The sequence below is a fragment of the Colletotrichum navitas genome (genome assembly GCF_030913465.1).
Source record: "Colletotrichum navitas strain CBS 125086 chromosome Unknown LY79scaffold_50, whole genome shotgun sequence".
NCBI classification, from domain to species: domain Eukaryota; kingdom Fungi; phylum Ascomycota; class Sordariomycetes; order Glomerellales; family Glomerellaceae; genus Colletotrichum; species Colletotrichum navitas.
Genome location: NW_026850596.1, coordinates 15,260 through 40,143, shown reverse-complemented (window position 1 = coordinate 40,143; position 24,884 = coordinate 15,260). Strand labels below are relative to the sequence as shown.

Genomic DNA, 24,884 nt, shown 5'->3' with positions numbered 1-24,884 from the left:
AGGACGCAACTGATCCCAAAATTACAGAGGCCGAAGCAGCTGCTACCGATGACACTCCAGCTTCTGACGCTGTTGAAGCTCCTGTACCTGCGGCAGTCGAGGAGCCAGAGTCCGCTGCCGACACAGAACCATCGGTCGAAGCTCCGGCTACGGAGAACATTCCTGCTCCCGTAGACGAGGAAAAGACTGAAGATGCTTCCAAAGATGGTGTTCCTGAACCAGCAGTTGAAGAGCTAGAAGATGCAGCTCCTGCTGAGAAACAGGCGGAGGTGTCTACAGACGACCAAGTGAAGCCTGAAGAACCGGCAGCGGCTGAACCAGAGATTGACTCCGAAACATTGGAAGAAGCGCCCGCGGCTGATGCTTCCGTCGAGGCGCCTACCGCTATAGACACTCCGGCCGATGGTCCTTCTCCCACGGATCCAACTGAATCAAAAGAGGACGCAGCAGCTACTGATGCTGAACCCGCAGCATCTCAAGAGGATGGCGCTGCCACTGAGCAAGACGCCAAGGCGGAACCGGAAGTGGCTGCACCTGAGACAGTTGACGATGAGGCCAAGCCTGAAGATGCACTCGCTGCTGCGGAGTCAGCGACAACAGAAACAGTCACACCAGCTTCCGACGCCGGGGACGAAAAGAATGAGACGCCCGCTGCTACTGCCGAAGTTTCCGAGGAACAAGAAGCCGCTCCGGCTACGGAGACTACGCCTGTGGATGAGTTAGCTCAATCAGACGACGCACCTGCAGCCAGCAACCCGACCGATACGCCGGCCGAAGCAGCACCTGATTCTACGGATGTCACTGAAGTTGTTCCCGAGCCTACAGAGACAGACGAACCGGAGCTTGTCAAGGAAGCCGAGTCTGCGCCTGAGACTGATGCTTCTAAGGAGCCCGAAGCCGAGTCTCCCGCGCCTGTTGAAGCTGAAATCGAGACTAAGGCTCCCGATGAGGCAGATTCAGATGCTCCAGTCGAGGCGGCAGCAGATGCTTCTGGGCCAGCGGAGTCAGAGCCTCCCAAGGCAGAAGATATTGAGGCTCCTAAGGCCGATGTCGAAGAACCCAAGGATACCATTCCTGAGCCGGTTGAGGAGGAGCCTGTTCCCCCCAAGAGCAGAATGCTTCACCTGTTTCAGAATCCGAGCCGGAGGCACCCAAGACGGAAGAGCTCGAAGCAGTCAAGGATGAGCCGGACGCTTCCAAGGAGTCTGAGGCCGAAGCCCCAAAAGATGCTGCTCCCGAAGCGGATGCGGTACCAACTGCCGATGCCGCTCCCGAGGCCATTTCGGAGGCTGCTTCTGAAGTTACCCCTGAGGCTGCTACCGAAGCCGAGGCTCCAGCGCTTGCCAACATTGAAGATAGCGCCGAGCCTGCGGCGGAACCCGCCACGGAATCCGCCACAGAACCCGACGCCCCACAGGAAGCGACACCAGAGGCTGAGCCCGAGGCCAGTAAGGAACCCGAAGCTGTAGCTGAAGTCGAAGCAGAAGTTTCTAAGGAAGCTGAATCTGTTGCTGAGCCTGCTGCCGAGCCTGCCGCTGAGTCTGCTGCTGAGCCTGCCGCTGAGCCTGCTGCTGAACCCGCTGCCGAACCTGCCGCTGACCCTGTCGCTGAATCTGTTGCTGAGCCTGCTGCCGAGCCTGCCGCTGAGCCTGCTGCCGAGCCTGCTACTGAACCTGCCGCTGAGCTTGCTGCCGAGCCTATTGCTGAGCCTGCTGCTGAGCCTGCTGCCGAGCCTGTCGCTGAGCCTGCCGCTGAGCCTGCCGCTGAGCCTGCTGCCGAGCCTGCCGCTGAGCCTGCTACTGAGCCTGCTGCCGAGCCTGCTGCCGAGCCTGCTGCCGAGCCTGTCGCTGAGCCTGCCGCTGAGCCTGCTGCCGAGCCTGCCGCCGAGCCTGTCGCTGAGCCTGCTACTGAACCTGTCGCTGAGCCTGCTGCCGAGCCTGCTGCTGAGCCTGCCGCCGAGCCTGCTGCCGAACCTGCCGCTGAGTCTGTCGCTGAGCCTGCAGAAGACGTCACAGATACTGGAATCGAAACAGCCGAGAAGGAGCCCGATTCATCAAAGGCTGCCGAGGTCGAGGCCGATACACCCAAGCAGGAAGAAAGCAAAGCACCAAATCCCGATTCCGCGGATGCTTCTGCAGACTCAGCCACCACAGACGACGCAATTGTCTCCACAGAAGGTATGGAAGGTTACGAAATCATCAGTGACGGCAAAGAATTCAGCTTTACCGTAGACATTCTCTCCCCCGGGTTCAAGGATACTAAAGAAGAGACAGAACCAGCCACTGAAACCGAAGAAAAGCCCGAAGAAACCAACCATGAAGAGGCAACGTCTCATTCTTCGCCAGAGGAGCACATCACTACCGCTGATGAAGTCGAGGACACTGTAGAGGCCGTTGAGGCACCTGCCGAAACTTCTGTGGATGCTGCCAAGCCTGAGACCGAAGCCACCGAGGCTGGCGCTGCGATTGAGCCTGAGGAAGCCTCCACATCTGTGGGCGAAGCCAAGGTGCCCGAACAGGAAGGCACCGCTATCGATACTGACACAGCCGAAGATGCTAAGACCGCGGACCCGGAGCCAGAAGCAGAGCCAGAGCCTGAACCTACCACTGAAGCGGCCCTGGAACCAACAACCGAGACAGAGGATGCCGCGCCTGATGCAGAATCTGCTCCAGAACCTGCTCCAGAAGCCAAGGATGCTAAACCAGAGTCAACTTCTGACGCGCAAACCTCGGAGCCGTTGACTGAGCCAGCCCCGGAATCCGACCACGTAGCCGAGCCCTCCGCTCCGGTTACTAGAGAAGACGAAGCGAATGTGCCAGAGCAGGAGACAACACCAGAGACTACAGAAACCGCGGATATCAAACCCGAGGTTGATGTAGCTCCTGAGACCGAGGCTACAGAGCCCGAAGCGGCGGATGCATCTGTAGAACCGGCACCGGAAGCAGAGGCTACTGCGGAAGACAAAGAAACCAACACTGAGGCCAAGGTTGAATCTAATGAGCCTGAGCCTGAAGCCGCAGCCGAGTCGCCGGAACCAGCACCCGTGGCCGGAGAGGCCAATGAAGTCGAGGCTGAGCCTACTCCCGAGTTAAAGGACGCCGAAGCTGAGCCGGCTCCTGAGACGAAAGAAGCCGAGCCCCCGCTAGAAGCTAAGGATCCTGAGGCAGAGGCAGAGGCAGAGGCAGAGGCACCCGTCGATGCGGAGACGAAGGAAGCAGCACCTGACTCGGAGGCCGCGGCTGAAGAAGACAAGACTGCCGAGGCCGAAACAGCTCCTGACGCGAAGAACCCTGAGTCCGAGGTTGAGGCAGCGTCGCCAACAGATGTCAACGAACCCGAATCTGGGCCTATACTGGTGGAAGAGACATCTGAGGTTCGAGATCCTGAACCTGCTGCCGAGCCTGTCGCCGAGCCTCCGGCTGAGAACGACGCCATTGTTGAAGCTAAGGAGCCCGAGCTTGAGCCAGCCGTCGCGCAAGAAACCCCCGAAACCAAACCCGAGGAGCCCACCACCGAACTTGAGGCGGCTCCAGAGGCCAGTGATTCAACACCTGAGCCTGCGACGGTCGCTGATGCAGAGCCCAAAGAGGCGGATGCGGATGCGGAAACTTCGGCCCAAGACACAGAAAGTCCTTCTGCTCTAGTAGAGACTCCCGACGCCAAGGACGCAGAGACAGAGGCCCCAGCAGCTGCTGAAGATGTCACAGAGCCTGAGACTGCTCCTGCGAAACCTGCTGCAGAAGATTCTGAGGAGCCAATACCTCAGACTGATGTTGTCGAGGAGACAAAGGAAGCCGACGCCGAAGCACCTGCTGCTGTTGAGGTAGCTGCCCCGGAAGCCGAGGAAACGCCGGTAGATCCCCCTGCCGAAGCGGAAGAAACTACGGCAGCAGAGTCTGCCCCAGAAGCCAAAGAGCCGGAGCAGATGCCGGAGCCAGTTTCCGAAGAGCCTAACCAGCCGGAGCTTGCCGAAACAGTTGCAGAGGTCGAAAAGACTGCTGTTGTTGAGGTGTCGGCACCAGAGCCTGAATCTGCTAAGGAACCAGCATCTACCGAACTCGAGGTTCCTGCTGAGCCTGAGGCTCATGTTGAAGCTGAGGCTCCTACTGAAGCTGAGGCTCCTACTGAAGCTGAGGCTCCTCCTACTGAAGCTGAGGCTCCTCCTACTGAAGCTGAGGCTCCTGCTGAAGTAGCTAACACTGAACCTGAACCTGAAGCTCATGTCGCCGAGCCAGAAGCAGAAGCACCTGCTGAGCCTGAAGCACCCGCTGAACCAGAAGCACCCGCTGAACCAGAAGCACCCGCTGAACCAGAAGCACCCGCTGAACCAGAAGCAACCGCTGAACCAGAAGCAGAAGCACCTGCTAAAGCAGAGGCACCCGCTGAGCCTGAAGCTCCTGCTGAACCTGAAGCTACTCCTGCTGAACCCGAAGCTCCTGCTGAACCAGAAGCACCTGCTAAACCCGAAGCAGAAGCACCTGCTGAAGCAGAGGCACCCGCTGAGCCTGAAGCTCCTGCTGAACCTGAAGCTACTCCTGCTGAACCTGAAGCTACTCCTGCTGAACCCGAAGCTCCTGCTGAACCTGAAGCTACTCCTGCTGAACCCGAAGCTCCTGCTGAACCAGAAGCACCTGCTGAACCCGAAGCAGAAGCACCTGCTGAAGCAGAGGCACCCGCTGAGCCTGAAGCTCCTGCTGAACCCGAAGCTCCTGCTGAACCTGAAGCTACTCCTGCTGAACCTGAAGCTACTCCTGCTGAACCCGAAGCTCCTGCTGAACCTGAAGCTCCTGTTGAACCAGAAGCACCTGCTGAAGCAGAGGCACCCGCTGAGCCTGAAGCTACTCCTGCTGAGCCGGAAGCAGAAGCACTCGCTGAGCCCGAAGCTCCTGCTGAACCTGAAGCTACTCCTGCTGAACCCGAAGCTCCTGCTGAACCTGAAGCTCCTGTTGAACCAGAAGCACCCGCTGAACCAGAGGCACCCGCTGAGCCTGAAGCTCCTGCTGAACCTGAAGCTACTCCTGCTGAGCCGGAAGCAGAAGCACTCGCTGAACCCGAAGCTCCTGCTGAACCTGAAGCTACTCCTGCTGAACCCGAAGCTCCTGCTGAACCTGAAGCTACTCCTGCTGAGCCGGAAGCAGAAGCACTCGCTGAACCCGAAGCAATTGTTGAGCCAGAAGCGCCCGCTGCAGAACCGCTGATTGAGCCTGAGCAAACAAGATCTCTGGATGTTGACGAGAGTAAAGATACGGTGGGGCCGATTGCGTCTGATGCAAGAAAGGCTGAGAAACCAGGTGAGAATTCCCTTCCTTCCCCTAACCCCGATTCCCCCGGTGGAGATGTACGGGAAGGACAGGATGGCCAAGATCCCGGGGTTCCAGACAAGGACGTCGTGGCCGATAACCCTGAAACGGAACCTACGGAACCCATTGCGGACGACACACCGGATCCGGATCCTATTGAAACTGCCGAAGAAGATTCTCCTATCAATCTGTCCGCGACGGATACTCAAGAGAGCCAAGACACTGCGATTGCAGTGGAGCCAAATACTGTGGTTTCAGAAGAAACTGCCATCGAAGACCCTGTTCCTTCCGAGGAGCCTGTTGTCGAAGAACCTGCCGGTTATGATGAGCCTTCTGTTGAAGAGCCTGCTGTCGAAGAGCTCCCCGCCGCCGAAGAGCCTACTGCGGCTGAAGAGCCTGCTTCAGTTGACGAAACTTCTGTTGTTGAAGCATCTGTCGTTTCAGAAGAGCCTTCTGTTCAAGAGCCTGCTACTACAGAAGAGCCTCCTGCAGCTGAAGAACCTGCTACCCCTGAAGAACCTGCCGCTTCCGATGAACCTACTACAGTCGAAGAACCTCTAGTTGAAGAGTCTGTTGCTGTTGAAGAACCTCCTGTGGTTGAAGAGCCTCCCGCGGTCGAAGAGCCTACAGTCGAAGAGCCTGTTACTGTTGACGAACCTCCTGCGGCTGAAGAGACTCCTGCTGTCGAAGAGCCTCCAGCTGTCGAAGAGCCTCCAGCCGTCGAAGAGTCTCCTGCTGTTGAAGAAGAAGCTGTGGTCGAAGAGCCTCCTGCCGTCGAAGAGTCTCCTGCTGTCGAAGAGCCTCCTGCTGTCGAAGAGCCTCCTGCTGTCGAAGAGCCTCCTGCCGTTGAAGAAGAAGCTGTGGTCGAAGAGCCTCCTGCCGTCGAAGAGCCTCCTGCTGTCGAAGAGCCTCCTGCTGTTGAAGAAGAAGCTCTGGAAGAGACTCCTGCCGTCGAAGAGTCTCCTGCTGTCGAAGAGCCTCCTGCTGTCAAAGAGCCTCCTGCCGTTGAAGAAGAAGCTGTGGTCGAAGAGCCTCCTGCCGTCGAAGAGCCTCCTGCCGTCGAAGAGCCTCCAGCTGTCGAAGAGCCTACTGCCGTTGAAGCAGAAGCTGTCGAAGAGACTCCTGCCGTCGAAGAGCCTACTGCCGTTGAAGCAGAAGCTGTCGAAGAGACTCCTGCCGTTGAAGAAGAAGCTGTGGTCGAAGAGCCTGCTATCGAAGAAGTTGAGGCTTCACTTCAAGACACCACAGAGGCCTCTACAGAGGAAATGCCTGTTGAAGAACAATCCGATGGCATAGTAACTGAGCAGCCAGCTCCTGAGGACATCATCCCAGAGACTGAAGCTAGCGGTTCAGCGTCTGAAGAGCCCACAGCAGAGTCTTCGGTGGAGGAAAATTCTGCAACAGACGCGGCGATAGAGAAAGAAACTGAGGACCCTGCCGAAGCAGAAGCACTGACTGCGGAACCCACGACGGAAGAGCCATTTGCAGAAGAAGCTGTCCCTGATAGCGTCCCTGCAACTGTACCTACCCCCGAGTCAATCTCTGAGGGCTTGGTGCTGGACGAGGCTACCCCTGCAGAAGCCGCCACCCCTGAGGAAGCTATTCCTGCCGAAGAACCTGCAGCCACAGCAGCTTCCGACGTATCCGCCGAAGATGCTACTTGTCAGGAACCGACCACCGCTGACGATGTCACTGAAACTGCTCCAACTGAGCCGGCTGAACCGGCAGCGACAGAAACCGGAGTAGAGGCGACTGAGAAAACGGAGAAGGCTTTGGATACCGCACCTGAGGCCGTGGAGGAGGAGGCCGCACCCGCAGAGACCGCTCCAGAAGATATCACACCCGAGGTCCCTGCTACAGTCGATGCTACTGTCGAAGAGCCAGCATCAAATGCGGCTGCTTTAGAAGAAACGACAGTAGCCGAACCAACCGCTGCAGACTTCGCTCCTGAATCTGCGACAAACAACGCTTCCACAGAGGTTGTATCGGCGGAGACAGCTTCCAAGGAGGTCAACCCTGAAGAGCCTTCGGCATCTGATGAGCACTCCCCTCAAGATATTGCGGAGTCAGAAGTGGCAGGTGAGGAAATTGCAAAGGAAGACGACCTTGAAGAATCTTCCCCAGCAGACATTGGAGGTGGCCATCCAGCAGAGGGCGAGTCGCAACCAGATGATCAAGTGCAAACTGCTCCCGAAGTATCCACCATTGACACCTCCGTTGAACCCGAACCCTCTGAAGAACCGGCATTACCACCACCAACCAGGATCGATGAAGCAGAGAAAGCCACGGAAGAAACTTCAACAGCTCCGGAAGGGGAGGACGCTACACCTCAGGAACCTCACGCAACATCTGAAGAAACGGCCCTGCCTGTCGAGAATGAGGATACACACAGCAACGACGAGCTCATCGCGGGAGCTGTCACCGCTGCTGGTGTTGGTGTTGCAGGATATCTGGCTGCCGCCAATATTAGGAAAGACTCGGGCGATGACAACACCGCAAGGGAGGTTCCCGGATCTGACACAGTAGACGCCATCTCACGTCGAAGTTCGGTGGACAAGTTGACCCAAACTCTCGCAAACCCCCAACCTTCGAGGCAAATTGTTATTGCCGACCAAAAAGACGCCGATGTGGACTCCAACTTCAACCTCGTGCACCGGGAAGGTTATTCAGACTCTGGGACGCAAACAGATACTTCGGTTTTGAGTCTTCGTCCCTCGACACCAGCCGTGGTTCTACCTGAACTTCCCTTGTCACCAGCGGCCAAAGAAAGATCAAAGGCTCTCAGAAGACAGCGGAAGGTCTCCATCAAGAAGGCCGAAGAGCTTGTGGCAGCTGCCGTGATTATCTATGCTACGGCGGAGGCCCTCCGCCCACCCATGCGTCCTTTGTCCCGGAGCACTCAAATTACCAAGGCCACGAGCAACTGGGAGCCACAGATGAAGATCAAACCGAAAAGGGCCTTTTTATCGAGGGTTCTCCCCGGGCTTCTTTCCAGACGCAGGAGTACTACCACTACGGGAGCGGGCAAAACTAGCAGATTTGGTACTAACTTTTTTCGCAGAAAAGAAGGATGCAGAGGCTCGTGAAAGGCATCGGCGACGCCGCCACTCTTCTACTCAACAACTATCATCTCACTCTAGCCGCAGTCGAGGCGAAGAAGAAAACAGAGACGACAGCAGACGATACTCACATCACTCGCATCACTCACATCACTCCAGCCGACGACACCGCACAGAGAGCGAGCGGTCTCTCCGATCTGGCGACTCCGCCCCTCGCACTCCACCGGAACCTCTAAAGAGACAGGACAGCGGTTTCTCGGAAAGCCCACAGACCGTCATTCACCGAAGACTCCGGAGCGAGCGCAGTGAGCACAGTGAGCGTAGCGGGAGGACGGAAAGAAGCGAGCGCAGCAGTCGCTCCGAACGAACTCCCGAAGAACAAGCCGCCCATGATCGCCGCAAGGAAGAACGCAGACTTGCGCGTGAAAAGGAGAAAGAGCGTGAACGCGAGGCTGAGCGTGAGCGAGACCGCGAACGCGAACGCGACAGGCGCCGCGAGAGAGAACGCGAGCGCGAGCGCCGGCGTGAGATGGAACGCGAAGCCGAAGAAAAAGAGCGGTCATATCGCAAGGGCAAGGAGCCAGAGGTCATCGCCAAGCCTGAGGAGATGGCGGAACGCAGCCACCGCCGCTCTCGCCGCCACAGCACCGCAGAACACCACCGTCCGGAGCGTACCCTCAGCAAGAGAAATCCCACGGACCCCTCACCAGGAAAGACAAAGAACTTTTTCAGCCTCCATGACGAAGGTGCGATTGAATCGAAACCCCCTCCCCAGGATCCCCCTCCCCCAGAAATCAAGGGCGACATGCCAACGGATGACAATGCAGGACAAGAAGGGGCAACTAGTTCACGAGGTATCCCGAAGCGGTCCAACACGACGCGCGAGAGGCACAGCCACAGCCACAGCCATACCCGTCGGTCTGAAGACGTTGGAAGACCCAGCAAGCTGCAGAAGGCACGTGAGCAAGTTGCCGAAGAAGCATCGCGTAAGGCGGCCGAAAAACCCAGGTCACATCATTCGGATGATACTCGGCGGCGCGCCCGCGAAGAAGAGCGACGAAGGACGAGAGACGTTGAGAAGGAAAGAGAGAGGGGCAGAGAAAAGGAGAAGGAGAAGGAGAAGGAGAAGACAAGCGGGATCAAGGGCATGTTCAAGCGGTTGTTCAACTAATGAGATGCACGTAATGATGTTACGACAACGAGTGCATGCGGACTGTATGTATTACGCAGAGGAATTAGACTACGTATGTTTTAGGGGGTGTTCAGGATATGATTTGGAGGATGGACGATTTACTACACCATGGATTTTACGGATAATGTATTAGGAACCGAATTTGCAATGTCTGATGAGCCTCAAACAAATTCCATGTCACAAATTCTGATATTCACGAGGCTGCTACTCTGAGGCGTAAAACTGGGTGAAGTTCATTCCATGGCAACGAAGGGGTTGACTGTCTAGGTAGTGTGTATCAGCGGGCTGTTCAAGCTCGGGTGTTGGGCGAGGGCACTCGGAATCGACTCATGAGCTAACTTGCCATTATCCCTTCCCATTTGTCCACTCTCGAGGATGGCAAAAATACTCTTTTGGTCTGCAGGGCCTTTTTTTCACGTCATGATAGCCCTCTTCTCCCGAATGAGTCCCAAAGATGGATGAGAACGAGGTTTGAGGGGGGGGGGGGGGGTCAGGTGAACGTCAGAAGACGGGCCGAGTTCTCGGGAAACAAACAACACGCACCCGGGTCAGACGAACAGACAGCCCCCCCCTTCCGGTCAAAAATAAAAACAGAATGAAGAAGAAACTAAAAGTGAGATGCGTTTGTGGGCGGAGTCGTCACATTGTTTCTGTTTGGGGTTTGAGAGAAAGGGGGAGGTTGGGGTTGGGGTTGGGGTTGGAAGCCTTTTCGCAGCTTTCATTCCTAATTTTTTCCCCCCTCCTCCTCTCACTTGAGCACGGTGTAGAGCGAGCCCTTGGTAGATTCAAGTAGAGTAGGCTCGCGTGTGAGATGGTCGCGACCGCCAGAGGCAATCTTGGTCAACAGGGTGGAGGTTTTAGTTATGAGATTCCACGGTACTGCGCTTTATACGTATATTTAAACGCCTTCTCAGAAGTTGGGTTCACTTTTGGACATGGCACTGATAGTTTGTTTTCTGCTCCATCTTTTATTACTACCATATACTCGTGCGATCCTGTAGGGACTGTCTTTTCTTGGTTTCAGATAGTTAAAGAAAGATATTAAGTGCAATAGGTACGGCACAAAACTACACAACCCAAGTACAAATAACTACAGGTGTTGTTATGTTGTGGTTATCGAAATTTGTTTTATTTTATTGTTCCTTTTTTACTCTCATGTCTTGAACACGAATCTCAGTAGGAGCAGGCCGGTCTGGCTTGATTTCCCGTCTGCACCGGCTATCTGTTTCAAAATGCGGCTGTCGCGATGGCCCGACGCTCTTCGGGCGGAGTCAAGCGTTAGCAACGCCCCCGGGTCCGGAGGCCGGGCTGTGAGCTCCCGGGTCCGAAATCTTGACGTCACCGGCACCCGCGTCCGACGCTTCGCCCCTTCCATCCCCTCAGTCAGCTGCCTTTTCGGAAAGAGTTCGAGGGGAAGGAAAAAGAAAAGAAAAAAAGAAGAACAAGAAAAAGGAACGAGACATGTTGGCCAACAGAGAACCAAGGCTAAGTTCTGTGTTTCATTCACACCTGAGATCTGTCGGTGGAGCCACGGCATGTGGGGTAGACAACGTTGGTGGCGGCCATCGCAGCGTTCCCCCTGCCATGCCTAGGTAACTGCCCATTCACGTCGCATTCTGGCCTTCACCTAAGTGAGCGCGGAGCGTGCGCCGTCCTGACCCGAAGGAACCGTGTGCTACCTACGCTATGTATAGTGTGTTACAGGTGAAGACAGGACTGCATTTCCATGTAACGGTGCCTCGCTTTTCCTTCTGATATGCGCTGATCGGGTGGGGCAAACGCCATGTTTCCTATGGAGGGTGTGTCCACAAATGGAACCCCCCGATCACACACCAGTTCGTGGCCACTGCGACTGCCCGACCCTCCACGAGAGAGGTAAACTTTAATTGATGATGCTGCGTGATGGTCCCGTCGTGCGAGTAGATGCGCAATCTAGTCAGCGGCGATTGCAAACGCTAGCTTGGGGCCATGCAGGTGCCTGACAAATGAATTAACGTGCGATGACCTGTCTGTTTGATGTTGGAGAACTGTACTTGTCAAGCATGCTCTCCATCGCCATGCTGATAATTCAGGATTGGCTTTTGAATGATATTGGACGCCTCAGAAACTTCGCAGGGACTATCATGAGCACGTACTGCCGGTGGTCTTTTGCTGGGCTGGCGTAAGCCTACATGTGCCTGGCATAACCTCACCGGCGCTGCCTCTGCAACCGACAGAGAGCAATTCGTGTGACGATGGCGCTTTCCGGCCTGAGCACTTGATACTTGCATCTGGCAGGCACGTTACGAGCGGACCTGCGAAGCCGAGACGTGTGACTCCATCGCCCTCGAGCTAACCTAGATCAAGAGGCACATCCTCCTGAAGTTGTCTTCTATCTAGGCGGCTATTAGTGATGAATGACAAACCTCTCTTGGACTAGGTTACTATTGCGATGTTGACAGCTGTCACTTTGCCGCCAGGGCTTGGGCGTCTCTTGACATGGCGATAATTTGCGAGAGTGGCGAATGCAGGCGCAAATTGATACGACAGTACGCCGATTCGAGGCGGAGGCCGAGAGTTGGTTTCCGTAATCTACCCCGTGGCCGACGCTGCATGCAGCGAAGCCGTAGCGAGATGAATTCGGTCCAACTCACCAACCATTGCGAGCTCTTCCTGAGACCATGCACATCTTGCCCTGAACAGGCAACCTCCTCGGTGCCCGTGGTGATGGCCGCGACCAATTGTTCCACTCTCGTGCTTCTCTGATACCAGCGTATCGATGGGCCAGAGAAGACAAGATGGCACGGTGATTAGTGGCTCACTCGGAGGAACGAGGCGGCTGCTACGTATTGTTCGATTACTGGCACAGCCTCACGGCAGTGGATTTAGGCGGGCAGTAGACGAGAACTTGGGGCAGGCGGTCCGTCGTGCCTTGCATCCCGTGAGGCTTCGGACGTCCCCACGAAGTCAAAATACGAAGAAGCAAGCGGAGCCATTGCCCACACCTAATACGGAGTGCGGAGTACATGATGGAAGTTCTCGGTCAACTTCCTTACTCCGATACCGACCGAACATTTACGGGTCGGCAGTTACAGTGGGGTCCGGAGGGGGGGGGGCCGAGCGAGAGGAACGTGCGTAATAGCAGATACCTCGCGCCGAGTTGTCAACGTGAAGCAAGCAAGCACCAAGACGCAGCTTGAATGATGTGCTGCAGGTGGATGAGAACTGCCTGTTGAAATGGGACGGCATGGGAGATGAGAGGATCAGCAATGGAAGCTGCTTTGAGGCCTTCTTCCCGGAAACAGTAGTTCGATGCTAGCCGTGAAGAGGCTAGGTATGTGACCCACATGACCGAGGGCCGGCAGCAGTGGCTAAGCTAGGTGGGTGGATTGACAAGCTCGATATAGAGCTAGAGACGAATGGTAATGCGATAGTACTGCGAGGGCATGCAATAGTCCGGCAGTGGTCAGTAGGCAGTCTTGGTGGTACGGGACAAGCATGTATCGTATAGCACAGGGTAGAGAACAATGTTGTTTTGAGGGTGGATCCAGCGACAAAACCCGACACAAAGCCTCAGAGGACAACAGCCGTGGATTTTCCGATTCCTTGGGCACTTTTTGGAGGAACCGACGCACATACATAGTATACACCAATGGCCAGCAGGGATGACGCCCATGTCCAAGGTGAAGGTACCCGATCCCGGCCCTCCCCCCTTCCCGAGTAAAAAAAGGTCGCGTCAAAAGGGGATATTGGGGCCGATGACGGCAGGGACTCTTCCCATTGGGTAACGGAGGCTTCGGTCAGGTCAATTCAAGCGAGCAGGGCGTCTCGCGGGCGTGGATGCTAGGATTCGTTGCGATGGGCTTGGTCGGTGATGTCGCTCGACTGGTGAGACATGGGATTTGATAAGGATTTGTAAGAAGTCGCCGGCGGGCTGTCGTGTCGGTGTCATCGCTGGCGTGTTGTCGTTGTCAAGATGGCGGCTCTGGGGTTATGAAGGGCGGAGTTGACCACTAAGATGCACCGGGTGTGGCGCATATGCATGGCGGCAACGTCACTGGGCTAGCGCATGCGTTAGTGGCCGTGCCTGGCGAATAGTAAACAGGTTATTGAGTAATCACTAAGGCGGGGGGAGGGGAGGCTCAGGATGCCTGCCTACGGGTACACGTACAGCACCTAATCTTGCGTACAGTAGCTATCCGTACCTGCACACTGCGCCTCACTACCCTAGCGAGCCTACCAAGTACTAGTGTAGTGCCCGTCGTGTGTGTTCCTGCCTCACTACCGACCTAATCACCGGGGGGGTCACATATGATGCTTGCCATGCAGCGTCACTGAGGTGGAGGTTGAGGCTCTCCGGGTGCAACTCGACGATTCCCGCCCCTCCCCCCTGCCCCCCTGCTTAACCCTTTCAGCTCCGCCCCTCGGGGAGAAGGACCTCCGTAACCCGGCGTCGGCATACGCAGTAATTCACTGCCGCTACTATGTAGGTGACAAGTATGCAAATACACAATACTATCGTACTAATTGATTGGCAACAGCAGAGAGTAGTATCGGACTACCTACACATATAGAAGGTGACGACGACGACGCACTGACTGCTGCCGGTACACGAGTCAACCACGGCCCATCCCGGCCTGCGCCTGACATATCCCTGATCGATGCAAGAGAAGAATGGGAAAGGGGAAAGGGGAGGGGGAGAAAGGACGAGACACACATACACACACATACACACACAGAGAGAGGGGGCGAGAGAAGGGGAGAAGGATGCAAGGAACTGCTTTCGAAGCGCCAACTCCTCTATCGTGCAGCACACATCAAAACGTCAAACGTCAAACACGAAAAAAGCAAGCAACAGCATCACATACCAGGCCAGGGCCCTCGCAGGTTCAACCAAGATAGGTGCGCCTACACTACTTACACACACTAGTGTACGGACGTAATGCAGGGGCATCCTGCCGTACCTAGTGTATCCGGCGTCTACGAATATACAGAGGTACTCTCCCCTCCCACATCGTCTCCATACAAGTTCCATAGCAAAAAAAAAAATTTGCCCACAACTGACCCCTCTTAGTGAGCCTTGGCCAACGCATAATTTGGGTGCAGTGGTCTGTTGCTGTGCGCGGTACGTAACCACTGATATCCACCTCGCGCGCGCGGTCGGGAACTGCATACGCAATCATGGTCCAGCAGCCCTTTCCGCAAATGTAACCTCCTGAGCCAACAAGCGCATCCTCGAATCAAACATGCCGTTTACGCCGAACCACGAGGCAATCGCCCAATTGTTTCCAGACCCTGATCGCTACGACGCAGTTGTTCCCGTTGGTCCGCTCCGGGGCTTTCAAAGACCCTTCCTGAAGCCTGCGCCGACAGACAGCAGCGCGCTGAGGAGCGAAAGTCGCGCGTTCGGAACTCGCCAACATTAAACAATTTCCGCATCACCGTTGGATGCCCGACGTTATGTTGCCTTCCTCCGAGTCATATCACCAGTCACCGGGCCTGCGGGATAACACGATTCTAATTTTTTTCCCCCATGTGGCTTCTTGGCGTTAGACGATGCTGCAACCTTGTGGCATGTGCACTTCCAGATTTGGCCGACGACCTCTTCGCTTTACTGCTCTACCTCCTCTGCCCCCCCCCCCCCCCCCCCCCCCCACACTTCTTCCGCACACCCAATCTAACGAACCCCCCTTTGTCCCGTTTGACGCGCTCGCTCCCATCTTGGACGGAGTTTTTCTGATCTGACAACCCCCCGCCTCTTGACGCCGTTGCGTTGGGTGTAGCACGATGGCCCAGGGGAAGGGGGGGCTCTCGGACTTACATGACGGACAGGGGAACCCTTGCCATCGGAGGAACGCCACTATTTACATACATACTGAGTAGTAGTATATGCCTCGACTGCCAAGACGTATATTTCTCGCACGCTTCGACCTCCTCACCGTCAATGTCTCCTTTCGGCCTGCTGCCTAACCAACGCCGACGGTCCTCACGCACCATGCTTGACTTTCGGCCTTTTCTCATTGGCCGTTAAAGGTGGGCTCTCTTATCCGTATCGGGCACGACGAGTCATCGATGGTTTACTGATCGGTGCCCATCGGAACAATTGGGTACTACCAAATCCGGACACAAGGTCGCAAGGCCGTCTCTTCGGGCTTGGTCCCCTTCAGGGACCACAGATATCCAGGACGTCAACATGGTTCCACATCTCGCTCCCGCTGCGCTCGAATGGTCATACCTCACAGAAGAGACGCCAACGCTCGCTGTTCGGCTTGACAGCACCTGTGGGAGCTAATGCAGACGCACACGCACGTCTCGATAGTGGCTGATGCCTAGACGGCGGGCTAAAACACGAATCCTGCCTGCTCCTTCGTGGGCCTAGTACGATCCTACCAAACGCACATGCTAGCTTCCACGGCGCCTGCGCGCAGGCCTATCAAACTGAGATTTCGCGCGCGGGAAACACCGTTTTCATCACACTGTACGGATATGCCTCGCTGTTCCGCCACTATAGTCCAAATCTCAAAAGTCTGTGCTCCTATATTGGCTCTATAAGCCGTACAGAGTAGAGTGTTAAACAAGATTGAAAAGGTAAAATAAGCATATAGTAGTCTAACCGGGTAATACCATGCATCACCTTGAGCTTTCCCTTGCCCTCGTCAAATGCCGATATCAGACAAGGAAGGGTGAAGAAAAGGGGACGGGCCTTTAGTGGTGCACTGTAGGACCCCGTCCGGCACCCCCCACTGTACATGATCCAGTCCAAGACATCCATATCGACTTGACCCTAGGGTCTGTGTAAGTGACCCGCCTGGACATGGGCAACACGTTCCCATGTCGGTTCGAGGAGGCGAATTCGAGGATTCATGTACCCTCTGACTGACAGGACGCCCTCTCCTTTCCAATCACCGAGCCCACATGGCTACCTCACCCGTACAAGGCGATATTTGCCGTCCAGCCATGGTTCAGCTTGCCGAAGTCACACCGCGGCCGAGCATGCAACAGCATGATAATCTTTCCATGTGGGACTGGCCTCTCGGATCAGGGGCGAGCTAACCGTCGGAGGGCAGCATCGAGAGAACGCTGCGAACCTGTGCCGGGGGCCCAGCTTCGGTGATGACCAACGTCGACGAGCGGAACACCCTGCTTAGGTCTCCCGATGATGCTCGAAAGCTCGTGTCCGAATCCTATAAAGCGAAAGAAATCCGCCCTCCATCATGGAGAGTTTCCCAGACACCATCGCTCGCTTCTCACAGCATCGTCCTCCTTCCTTTCCCGCCCTCCTTCGTTTTATAGGGCGTCTGCAGCATCGTTCGTTAATCAGACTGACACTGTCGTCCTCGCATTCGTTCCAAGTCCTTCCACATACATACAGCTGCCCGGCATGTATAAACGCTCGCTTTTGGGATGCTTCGCGCTCCTGTCCTCCGCCTTTGTCTCTGGCGCCCCTTACTCGCCCACCAGCCCGGTCGAGAAGCGTCAGGACTGCGTCTTTGACTCGGCCCTGAACCCTTCTTGCTGGGATGGCACTTACGATCTCTCTACCAACTGGTACGAGGAGGCCCCCCACACCGGGGTCGTCCGCGAGTACTGGTTCGAAGTCACCAACACCACCATGGCTCCTGATGGAGTCGAGCGCATGGTCCTGTCCATCAACGGCACCGTTCCTGGACCTACCATCGTCGCCGACTGGGGTGATACTGTCGGTGAGTATCCGGTCTCGCAATCTCGTGCCGTACAAGTTACTGACAGCTTCGCCAGTCGTCCACGTGAAGAACTCTATGCAGAACAACGGCACCAGTATTCACTTCCACGGCATCCGTCAGAACTTCACCAACGAGGCCGATGGAGTTGCTTCCATCACCCAGTGCCCTACCGCTCCGGGAGACTCCATCACCTACACCTGGCATGCGTCTCAGTATGGTTCCTCATGGTACCACAGCCACTTCGCCCTTCAGGCCTGGTTCGTTCAACCCCCACGACGCAGGAACGTCCCCCGGCTGACAGAATCTTAGGAACGGTGTCCTTGGAGGAATCATGATCCGCGGTCCCGCCTCCGCCCCCTACGACGAGGACCTCGGCACCATCCTCCTCAACGATTGGTTCCACCAGACCACCGACGAGCTCTACGGCATCGCCTCCAGCGGCGGCCCGCCCACCCCGCAAACGGGCTTGATCAACGGCTTCGGCATGTACAACGGCCTCGGATCGCGATTCACGACGGCCTTTGAGAGCGGCAAGGCGTACCGCATGCGCCTCGTCAACGCCGCCATCGACACGCACTGGAAGTTCATGATCGACAACCACACCCTCGAGGTCATCGCGGCCGACTTCGTGCCCCTGAACCCCTTCAACACCTCTGAAGTCTCCATCGGCATCGGCCAGCGCTACGACGTCATTGTCCGTGCTACCCAGAACTCGGGTGACTACTGGCTCCGCGCCATCCCCCAGCTCACCTGCAGCGCCAATGAGAACACGCTCGACATCAAGGGCATCGTACGCTACGACAACACGTCGACGGCCGACCCCGTCGGGGATGTGCCGATGTACATGGACGACTGCAAGGACATGCCCATGTCCCAGCTGGTCCCCGTCGTTCCCCTCGAGGCCGGGCAACAAGTGTACCAGGACACTCTCACCCTCGGACTCCAGGTCATCAACAGCCAGTTCAAGTGGACTCTGAACAACAACACCTTCCTCTCCGACTGGGGCTACCCGACCGTCGAGCAGATTTTCGACGGCAACCAGAACTACACGGCGGAGCAGCACATTGTTCACCTCGACGAGGCCAACTCCTGGGTTCACTTCATCATCCAGAACCCCCTCGGACTCGCTCACCCCATCCATCTCCACGGCCACGACTTCTGGGTGCTCGCCCAGGGCACCGGCACCTACGACGCCTCCATCCCGCTGCAGACTGTCAACTCGCCCCGCCGCGACGTTGCCATGCTGCCCTCTTCCGGGTACCTCGTCATCGGATTCTACACCGACAACCCTGGTGCCTGGCTGATGCACTGCCACATCGGCTGGCACACTTCCCAAGGCTTCGCGCTCCAGCTCATTGAGCGCCCGGACGAGATCGCTGCCATCACCAACACCGACAAGGTGAACGATACCTGCACGAAGTGGAACGCCTACGTCTTGGAGAACTCTGTTCACCAGGAGGACTCTGGTGTCTAAACAGACAGCTTCCGCGCACACTCACTCTCTTTAACACACACGTACACGCACATACACACACACACTCACTTTCTTTAACACATACGCATATACGCACACACACGCACACACACACACACGTACATACACACACGCACATGTACACACACCAACGGCCTTCAAGTCTTTAGATACGAGGGCCTATCACGTAATGAATGTCTCATATGTCTTTTTTAACACTTGCTGCTTGCGACGGAATTGACGATGGAAGCATATCACGCCACAGGTCGAAAAGGTTTTTTTTCCGTATTCATTGTATATAGTAATCATACTGTTGAGGTTGTAGCTCGGAAATGCCCCGAATCCGGTATAGTGATTTCCATGCGCGTCATGCAGATTCTTTCAAACGTCGACCTTGGTTGCTGAACTGCTCGGACCCGAATTCTCTGTTTTCTTGGGTCCAAAGCCTGGTCTTTCATTTCGACAATCAACTACCGATGCCAGATGTGGTCCCGCCCGCCAAGTAAATGTGGGGAGTGTGGGGATAGGGATCAGGGTACCCTGTCGGCAAAGGTGGGGGCGTGGGGGCGTGGGGGGAGGGGCTGGACCCCCAAAAAAGAAGGGAAGGGGGGGGGGATATATCTGATAAGGCGGCCCAATCACGAAATTGACCCAGCGCAACGCCGTCGATGCCCTTTCACCATCTCCCTTATGCGCTGTCAACACGGAAGCCCGTCCCGTTGAGCCTCTTTACCGGGCAGCTTAAGGTCGCCAAATGAGGGACCTCGTCATTGTTGGCCCGGTGACCGCGCCCCTCCTCCCCTCCCCGCTCTACCCCGGATTTTGACACTCCCCTCTGCATGGCCTGTCTATCTGGGCCGCCCAAGACGAAACGGAAGAGTTGTCGAGCTCGAGGAGCGCCTGCCAAGCCATCAGCACTTACACTTCTGTGGCTTTACCCTCTGGCGCGAGAAAACGACGGGTGCTGCTCTCTCTCTCTCTCTCGTTGGAATGGTTTCTTGGCTTAGGTGGGCGAAGACGAAAAGGGGCTGCAGAATGGCGGGCTGCGCTGCATCCCTCCACCGCCCAGGGATAACAAGCTTTGCCGCGCCCGATTATGGAGGGGTTCGGGGGGGGGGGGGAGGGCGCGATCGACCAGCATTGGCTCTCCCCGCCAACGGCGTTACGTAGACAAGGTCGAGACTGACGGGTCGGATCCAAGGTGCGGCTGTCAATCAACCACGCCATCCGGAGATGTGAATGGCTGGAGGCCATATTACCCCATGGGGGAGGGGTCGGCGATTAGCCCGACTGGGACGAAACAGCCTATGGCATGGCGCCCTCGTCTTGACTTTTCACCCTCTTCCCCTTCTTCTTTCCCGAGGTTAGTCTGGTTGAGTTGCGGAGTTGAAAAGAAATTGTGATATCCGCCGTTTGTTCCGGACATATCGACCTCAAGGTCTTCCCTCCCAGATCTTGCAACGGATAACTACGAAAACAAGAAGGACACGACCGGGCACATACCCAAGCTTGCGGGATGGGTTACCGAGTGAAGCGGCGGTTCTGGTCTACGTCTCCAAAGGCCTCTCAACAATCCGTCACGTATCCACAAGGCAAGATGGAAAGAATGGAACATTTGAGGTCGGGAAGAGAAGAAGATGTGGGATGATGGGATGATGGAATACTGGGATGATGAGAAGAAGTGGGTTGCTAGATCCTAGCAATATATTCATCTAAGTCCGACGAAGTCCATATCTGCCATCCGTAGCAGGATTAAAGAAGCACCCAGTCAGTCATGACCTGCGGCTCCTTGTTTTGTCTGGACACCGCCAGCCCCTTGTCTGATTTGTTCCATTTGTATCTGATTGCCCCCGGCGGATATCCCTCTTCCTGACGGTCCCAAGGAGGTGCCGTGTGGTCTGTGAATGTCAAACTTAGCCACATTGGATCGGAGGGAGAGCGGCATTTTCCGAATTGCCTCCAAGTCTTCATCTCGACGGACCACTTTTTGCGTCCGCCATGCCACTTGGTCGTGATTTCGGCGTCTGTTGGGCATAGCGGGCACGATAGGGTTGTATTGCGCCGCATATTGGCCAGGAACGCGGGCAGGGGGTGAGGGTTGCGGCGTCCGTCGTAGAGCTCCAGCTCGGCACCAGGTTCCACGTTTGACCGGGAGGTGGAACGAGGGAGATTCCACACGATCCCGTGTTTGCATATACGTCCTCTGTTGTCGTTGATGAGCCATTGTTCAAGTTTGAACATATCACCTTCCGGAGGGTATGCTGTCTCGTGTATGTATAGGAAAAGCTCGTCGTCAATGATGCGTGCTTGCCAAGTGGACCTGCAGTCTACAGGTAAACATCCTGCAAAGAGATTGGTTGCATCCTTGTCAAATATTCCCACGGGGAAGCCGTGGGCGTTCCCATATAGATGACGGTTCATGATTAACCGGGCATGGAGGTACGGTGGCGTTCCAAGTTGTGAGGGTGGGTTAAAGCCTCTTGTCTTGCATAAATTACCGCTTCTGACGCCAGAAAGCAGCACGTGTACTACCCGCCGCCATGGGTGGAGGATGGCACACTCGGAACAATACAGAAGCTTCGGGACGTCCCTTTCGAGTAGTGTGAGAAGTGCGGCTTTCGAGCGGGCGTTGAGAATTGGCGACTCGGGAAAATAAGAACAGTAGAGCGACCGACAGGTGAGGGCAAGCGACAGGACTGCTTCGGGTGGCAGGTAGCTGATAACCATGAGCATGATCTCTGGCGGCAGCCTGAGGGTCGACCTCTGCCAGGGGACAAGCCTCGCAGCACGCCTCCAGAGCGAGACCAAATGTCGTTTAGCTGTACTCCCGCACATAGGATCGTGGAGGTGTAATTGTCGTAGGATCACGGAAGTGTGATTGTCGCCCGGTGCAGAGAAGAAGAGCCTCGATACCGTGAGGACAGGTGTTAAATGGTGTGCTGATACGTCGGTAGTGACCTAGGTAGTCATCAGGGATACCTGGATAGGTAACATGGCTGGTGAAGCGGTACCTGGCTAGCTCGCCATTTACGAATACTCCATGGGCGACAACCAAACGGAGACACACCTCCACCTATCTCCCATTTCACCTCAGAACTGACTATTACAACTATTAACCTACCCAGAGATACTGATGGATATAGTGGCTCTAAATCCCCATAAATGGTCTACTGTTTACCCGATACACCGGTGATATCACGGTACGTAAAACCCAATACAGCACACCTCTGACCTGTCCCAGATCTCAATGTCTCAATACGGTATAGAATACCCGATAACGTACAGCAACTGCCGAATCTGACTTCACTTCAACCATGGCCTGGATGCATACGCGAACGACCTTTGGTTGCCGGAACGTTGGCGGCAAACTTGGAGAGTCGCTGCTATGCCGCGGCTTGACGTACCGGCAACGATGGCTGTTGACTAAGGTCGCGCGGGTTTGTGGGCGAGCCACACTGAGCGACGAGGGTGTGACTGGCGTACTAGTGATGACGGTATTGTTGAACCCACCACCAAGGCTGCGATAGTTGCAAGCCGCACGATGACTCTGAACTCTGCCACCACCAAGGTCTTCAAGAACTTTGCGCCTTGAGTTACAGACGGTACCGGATATAGCTTCACTCGCCAGCAACCTTGCTGGCCGTGGGCAGGTATGCAAAAGGCGGCTGAAGTTGGGTTTGGTCTCTTCTTCCCTCCTTCCATCTCATCCATATCATTTTATGCCGACGTCATGGGCGCCACAGCGGCGGCCATCAAGGCCAAAAATGACCCATGGGGCGGCCAGAGTTAGGTGGTCTGAGCTGCGATGCTCTGTTGTATGTAGCATGCTTGGGACATTCGCTGACGGCGGCAGTGATCGGTCTGGCCGGACCGGGGCGACGCGGAGGTCGGCGGCGCGTGAAACCCGGGGACTTCAAGCTGACTCGGAGGATGGCGGCGGCGGCGAAATGGGTCAATTGCGGCGTTTCTTCTGCAACGGCGGAGTGCCCAAAGGCAAGTTCATCTAGGCTATCAAGGTGTGGGAGGGGAAAAGTCTTTTTGATACCCAAAGTGCAATAATACACCCTTACTTTCGGATTCCAACTTGCTGAAGAGCCATATGGAGGTTTGAAATCCACGTGACCAAAAGTGCCCATTGACTGTTTGAAGTTGCGTAAAGGGGGGAGGTGTTGTTCGCTGGTAGATAAGCAGGCCGGCCGGCCGCTAAAGTGAAAGTCACCATTGGCAGAAGCTCTAAACACACACAATACAAGGCCATAGGCCCTTATGGTTGGCCATAATCCGTATCATATCATATATAACTATAACTATTACTACTATTACTACTTCCTATGTAGGATTTTCCAACTTTAAGAGTAAACATATGTACTGTGGTTCCCCTGCTCCCCTCCTGACGTGCCCGTTGTACGTCCTCTGCGTGGCCATGGCGGCCTTCATCCCCGGGTCGGCGACGCGGTACGTCCCGATGATGCTCGTGGTGCCGGGCGTCCACTCGGGGTACACGATGGCGGCGGCGCACGGGTTCCGGTTCAATGTGTGACAGGGGCCGGGCGAGAGCAAAAGCCCGAACAGCTAGCTGCGTTGCGTTCTCATGTTGAGTTTCACGGGGGTTTAGGGATGACGTCGTCTCAAGTTGACGTCCATGGATGTAGTCTGTCGCTCAGGCGGGCTCCTCGCCAAGGCGGATCCTTCGCAAGATCGAATCAGGTAGTACGGCAATGCAAAAATACAGTTCCCTTCTTACGGGGAAAGGGGGGGAGTTATCTTGGGGGTTTATGGTGTACCGATCGTCGGCGTTGCATGCACACTGCGCGTCATGATCCTCGCTACCGGCTTCCGCCCCGTTGATCCAATCGCAGGCCCGTAGCGCTTTGCTTCCAACTCTTCCGATCTCGCGGCAGCATCCCACGTTGACAATCATCCGAGCAAACGTTTGCAGAGGGCATAAGCAGGCGGCATGAACAAAAGACGACAAGCGTGGCACCAAGCCCAAAAAAGAAAGAGAAGGCATGAAACGCGCCTCATCGGACGTACGACTCAGGTCTAGCAGGGGCATCGCCAAGCTTTTCCCGCGGCCCGCATCCTTGTTGCCTCTGGAGAAAGCTTCTACCTATTTTGACTTCCTTCTGGAAAGACAGAGGAGGGGGGGAACACGTGGACGCCGCAGAACTGGGCCAGGGTCCAAGCACACCAGGCTATTTAGACTTCATCCAACTCGTTTTTGTTTTTTCTGCTTTGTCTGCTTTTCCTTGTTCCTTTTTCGGACCCGGAATACGTGTGCGAACAGCTTTCCAGTTAAAGAAGTCCGGGACGGACGGGATGAGCCGTTGGTTTGGTGCATGCTTTTTGTTTCTTTTCTTTTCCTCGGTTGGAAGGTTGGTGGCTGACTAACTAAAGTCACTTACTTGACCGGCATGTCTGGACATGACAAAGACGAATCAAGACATGAGACGATGGACCAAGTCAGTGAGTGTGAGAGGGGCTGGTTCATGGGAGGAGTTGCAATTCACAGAAAACCTTACCTTCCTGCCTTTGCATACGTGGCCGTGGGCGTCACCTCTTTATCAAATCCTCGAACCTGAGCCTTGGAGATGTTTTGGAGGCTGGGAACAGAGTGAAACAAGTCCCGGGTTTCGGGCGCTTTACCCGCGGCCAACCGCCCGGTTGCAGAGCTGGGTGGGCTAAAAAAGAACGTGGAATAGCTGAAGAATTGTTTCGGCCCGCTGCAAGTCTGTCTTGGGTGCTTGTGAGATGAACGCGCCACACTTTATTCCCCGGGCTGCGTTTGCTGGTGCGCAGCACACACGCAACACACACTCACTCGTTTATCGACCTGCCTTTCCTGGCAACGCCCGGCGAGGAAACCCAGGCAAAAATTACGTGCAGACGCTTCCATGGTTTATCTTCATCCCAGCCGAATCCGATGCTCCCCTGGTGGTCCCCCCCCCCCGACTGTCGGCATCCCACCACCTGCGGTGCCTCGTCGGCTATAAGCTCCGGACACTAGGGAGTAGGTTATCGGCAGTTCGCCTCCGAGCTCGCTGCGGCTTCGCCGCCCGTTGAACTCGAACGACGCCCACCTTCTTTTTTATCTTAAAGAATCCAGCGAATCCCCGCAGATTTGACATTCGACTCGTCCGTATCTCGAGTTGCGACCCGTTCGTCTAATCGCACAGG

At 55.8% G+C, this 24,884-nt stretch overlaps 5 protein-coding genes across 5 annotated transcripts; 4 read left to right on the top strand and 1 right to left on the bottom strand.

Moving 5' to 3' along the window:
* Positions 1-5,267: 5,267 nt before the first annotated feature.
* On the top strand, positions 5,268-9,530 carry LY79DRAFT_671432 (uncharacterized protein; the record flags this gene model as incomplete). The annotated part of the gene is made up of 4 exons (XM_060563910.1): positions 5,268-5,291; positions 5,354-8,303; positions 8,362-8,382; positions 8,536-9,530. The coding sequence occupies 4 exons, from the start codon at positions 5,268-5,270 to the stop codon at positions 9,528-9,530; spliced, it is 3,990 nt and encodes a 1,329-aa protein (XP_060411887.1).
* Positions 9,531-16,911: 7,381 nt separating this feature from the next.
* Positions 16,912-18,707, top strand: LY79DRAFT_519877 (multicopper oxidase; the record flags this gene model as incomplete). The annotated part of the gene is made up of 3 exons (XM_060555182.1): positions 16,912-17,233; positions 17,289-17,490; positions 17,543-18,707. The coding sequence occupies 3 exons, from the start codon at positions 16,912-16,914 to the stop codon at positions 18,705-18,707; spliced, it is 1,689 nt and encodes a 562-aa protein (XP_060411886.1).
* Positions 18,708-19,323: 616 nt separating this feature from the next.
* On the top strand, positions 19,324-19,815 carry LY79DRAFT_560091 (uncharacterized protein). The gene has a single exon (XM_060558306.1). The coding sequence runs from the start codon at positions 19,547-19,549 to the stop codon at positions 19,712-19,714; it is 168 nt and encodes a 55-aa protein (XP_060411885.1). The 5' UTR covers positions 19,324-19,546; the 3' UTR covers positions 19,715-19,815.
* Positions 19,816-20,397: 582 nt separating this feature from the next.
* Positions 20,398-21,623, bottom strand: LY79DRAFT_560089 (uncharacterized protein). Its single transcript, XM_060558305.1, has one exon. It carries the CDS (start codon positions 21,540-21,542, stop codon positions 20,460-20,462), a length of 1,083 nt encoding a protein of 360 aa, XP_060411884.1. The 5' UTR covers positions 21,543-21,623; the 3' UTR covers positions 20,398-20,459.
* A 2,013-nt stretch (positions 21,624-23,636) lies between these two features.
* Positions 23,637-24,426, top strand: LY79DRAFT_288999 (uncharacterized protein). The gene is made up of 2 exons (XM_060552198.1): positions 23,637-24,044; positions 24,105-24,426. The coding sequence occupies exons 1-2, from the start codon at positions 23,717-23,719 to the stop codon at positions 24,287-24,289; spliced, it is 513 nt and encodes a 170-aa protein (XP_060411883.1). The 5' UTR covers positions 23,637-23,716; the 3' UTR covers positions 24,290-24,426.
* The last annotated feature ends 458 nt before the right edge of the window (positions 24,427-24,884 follow it).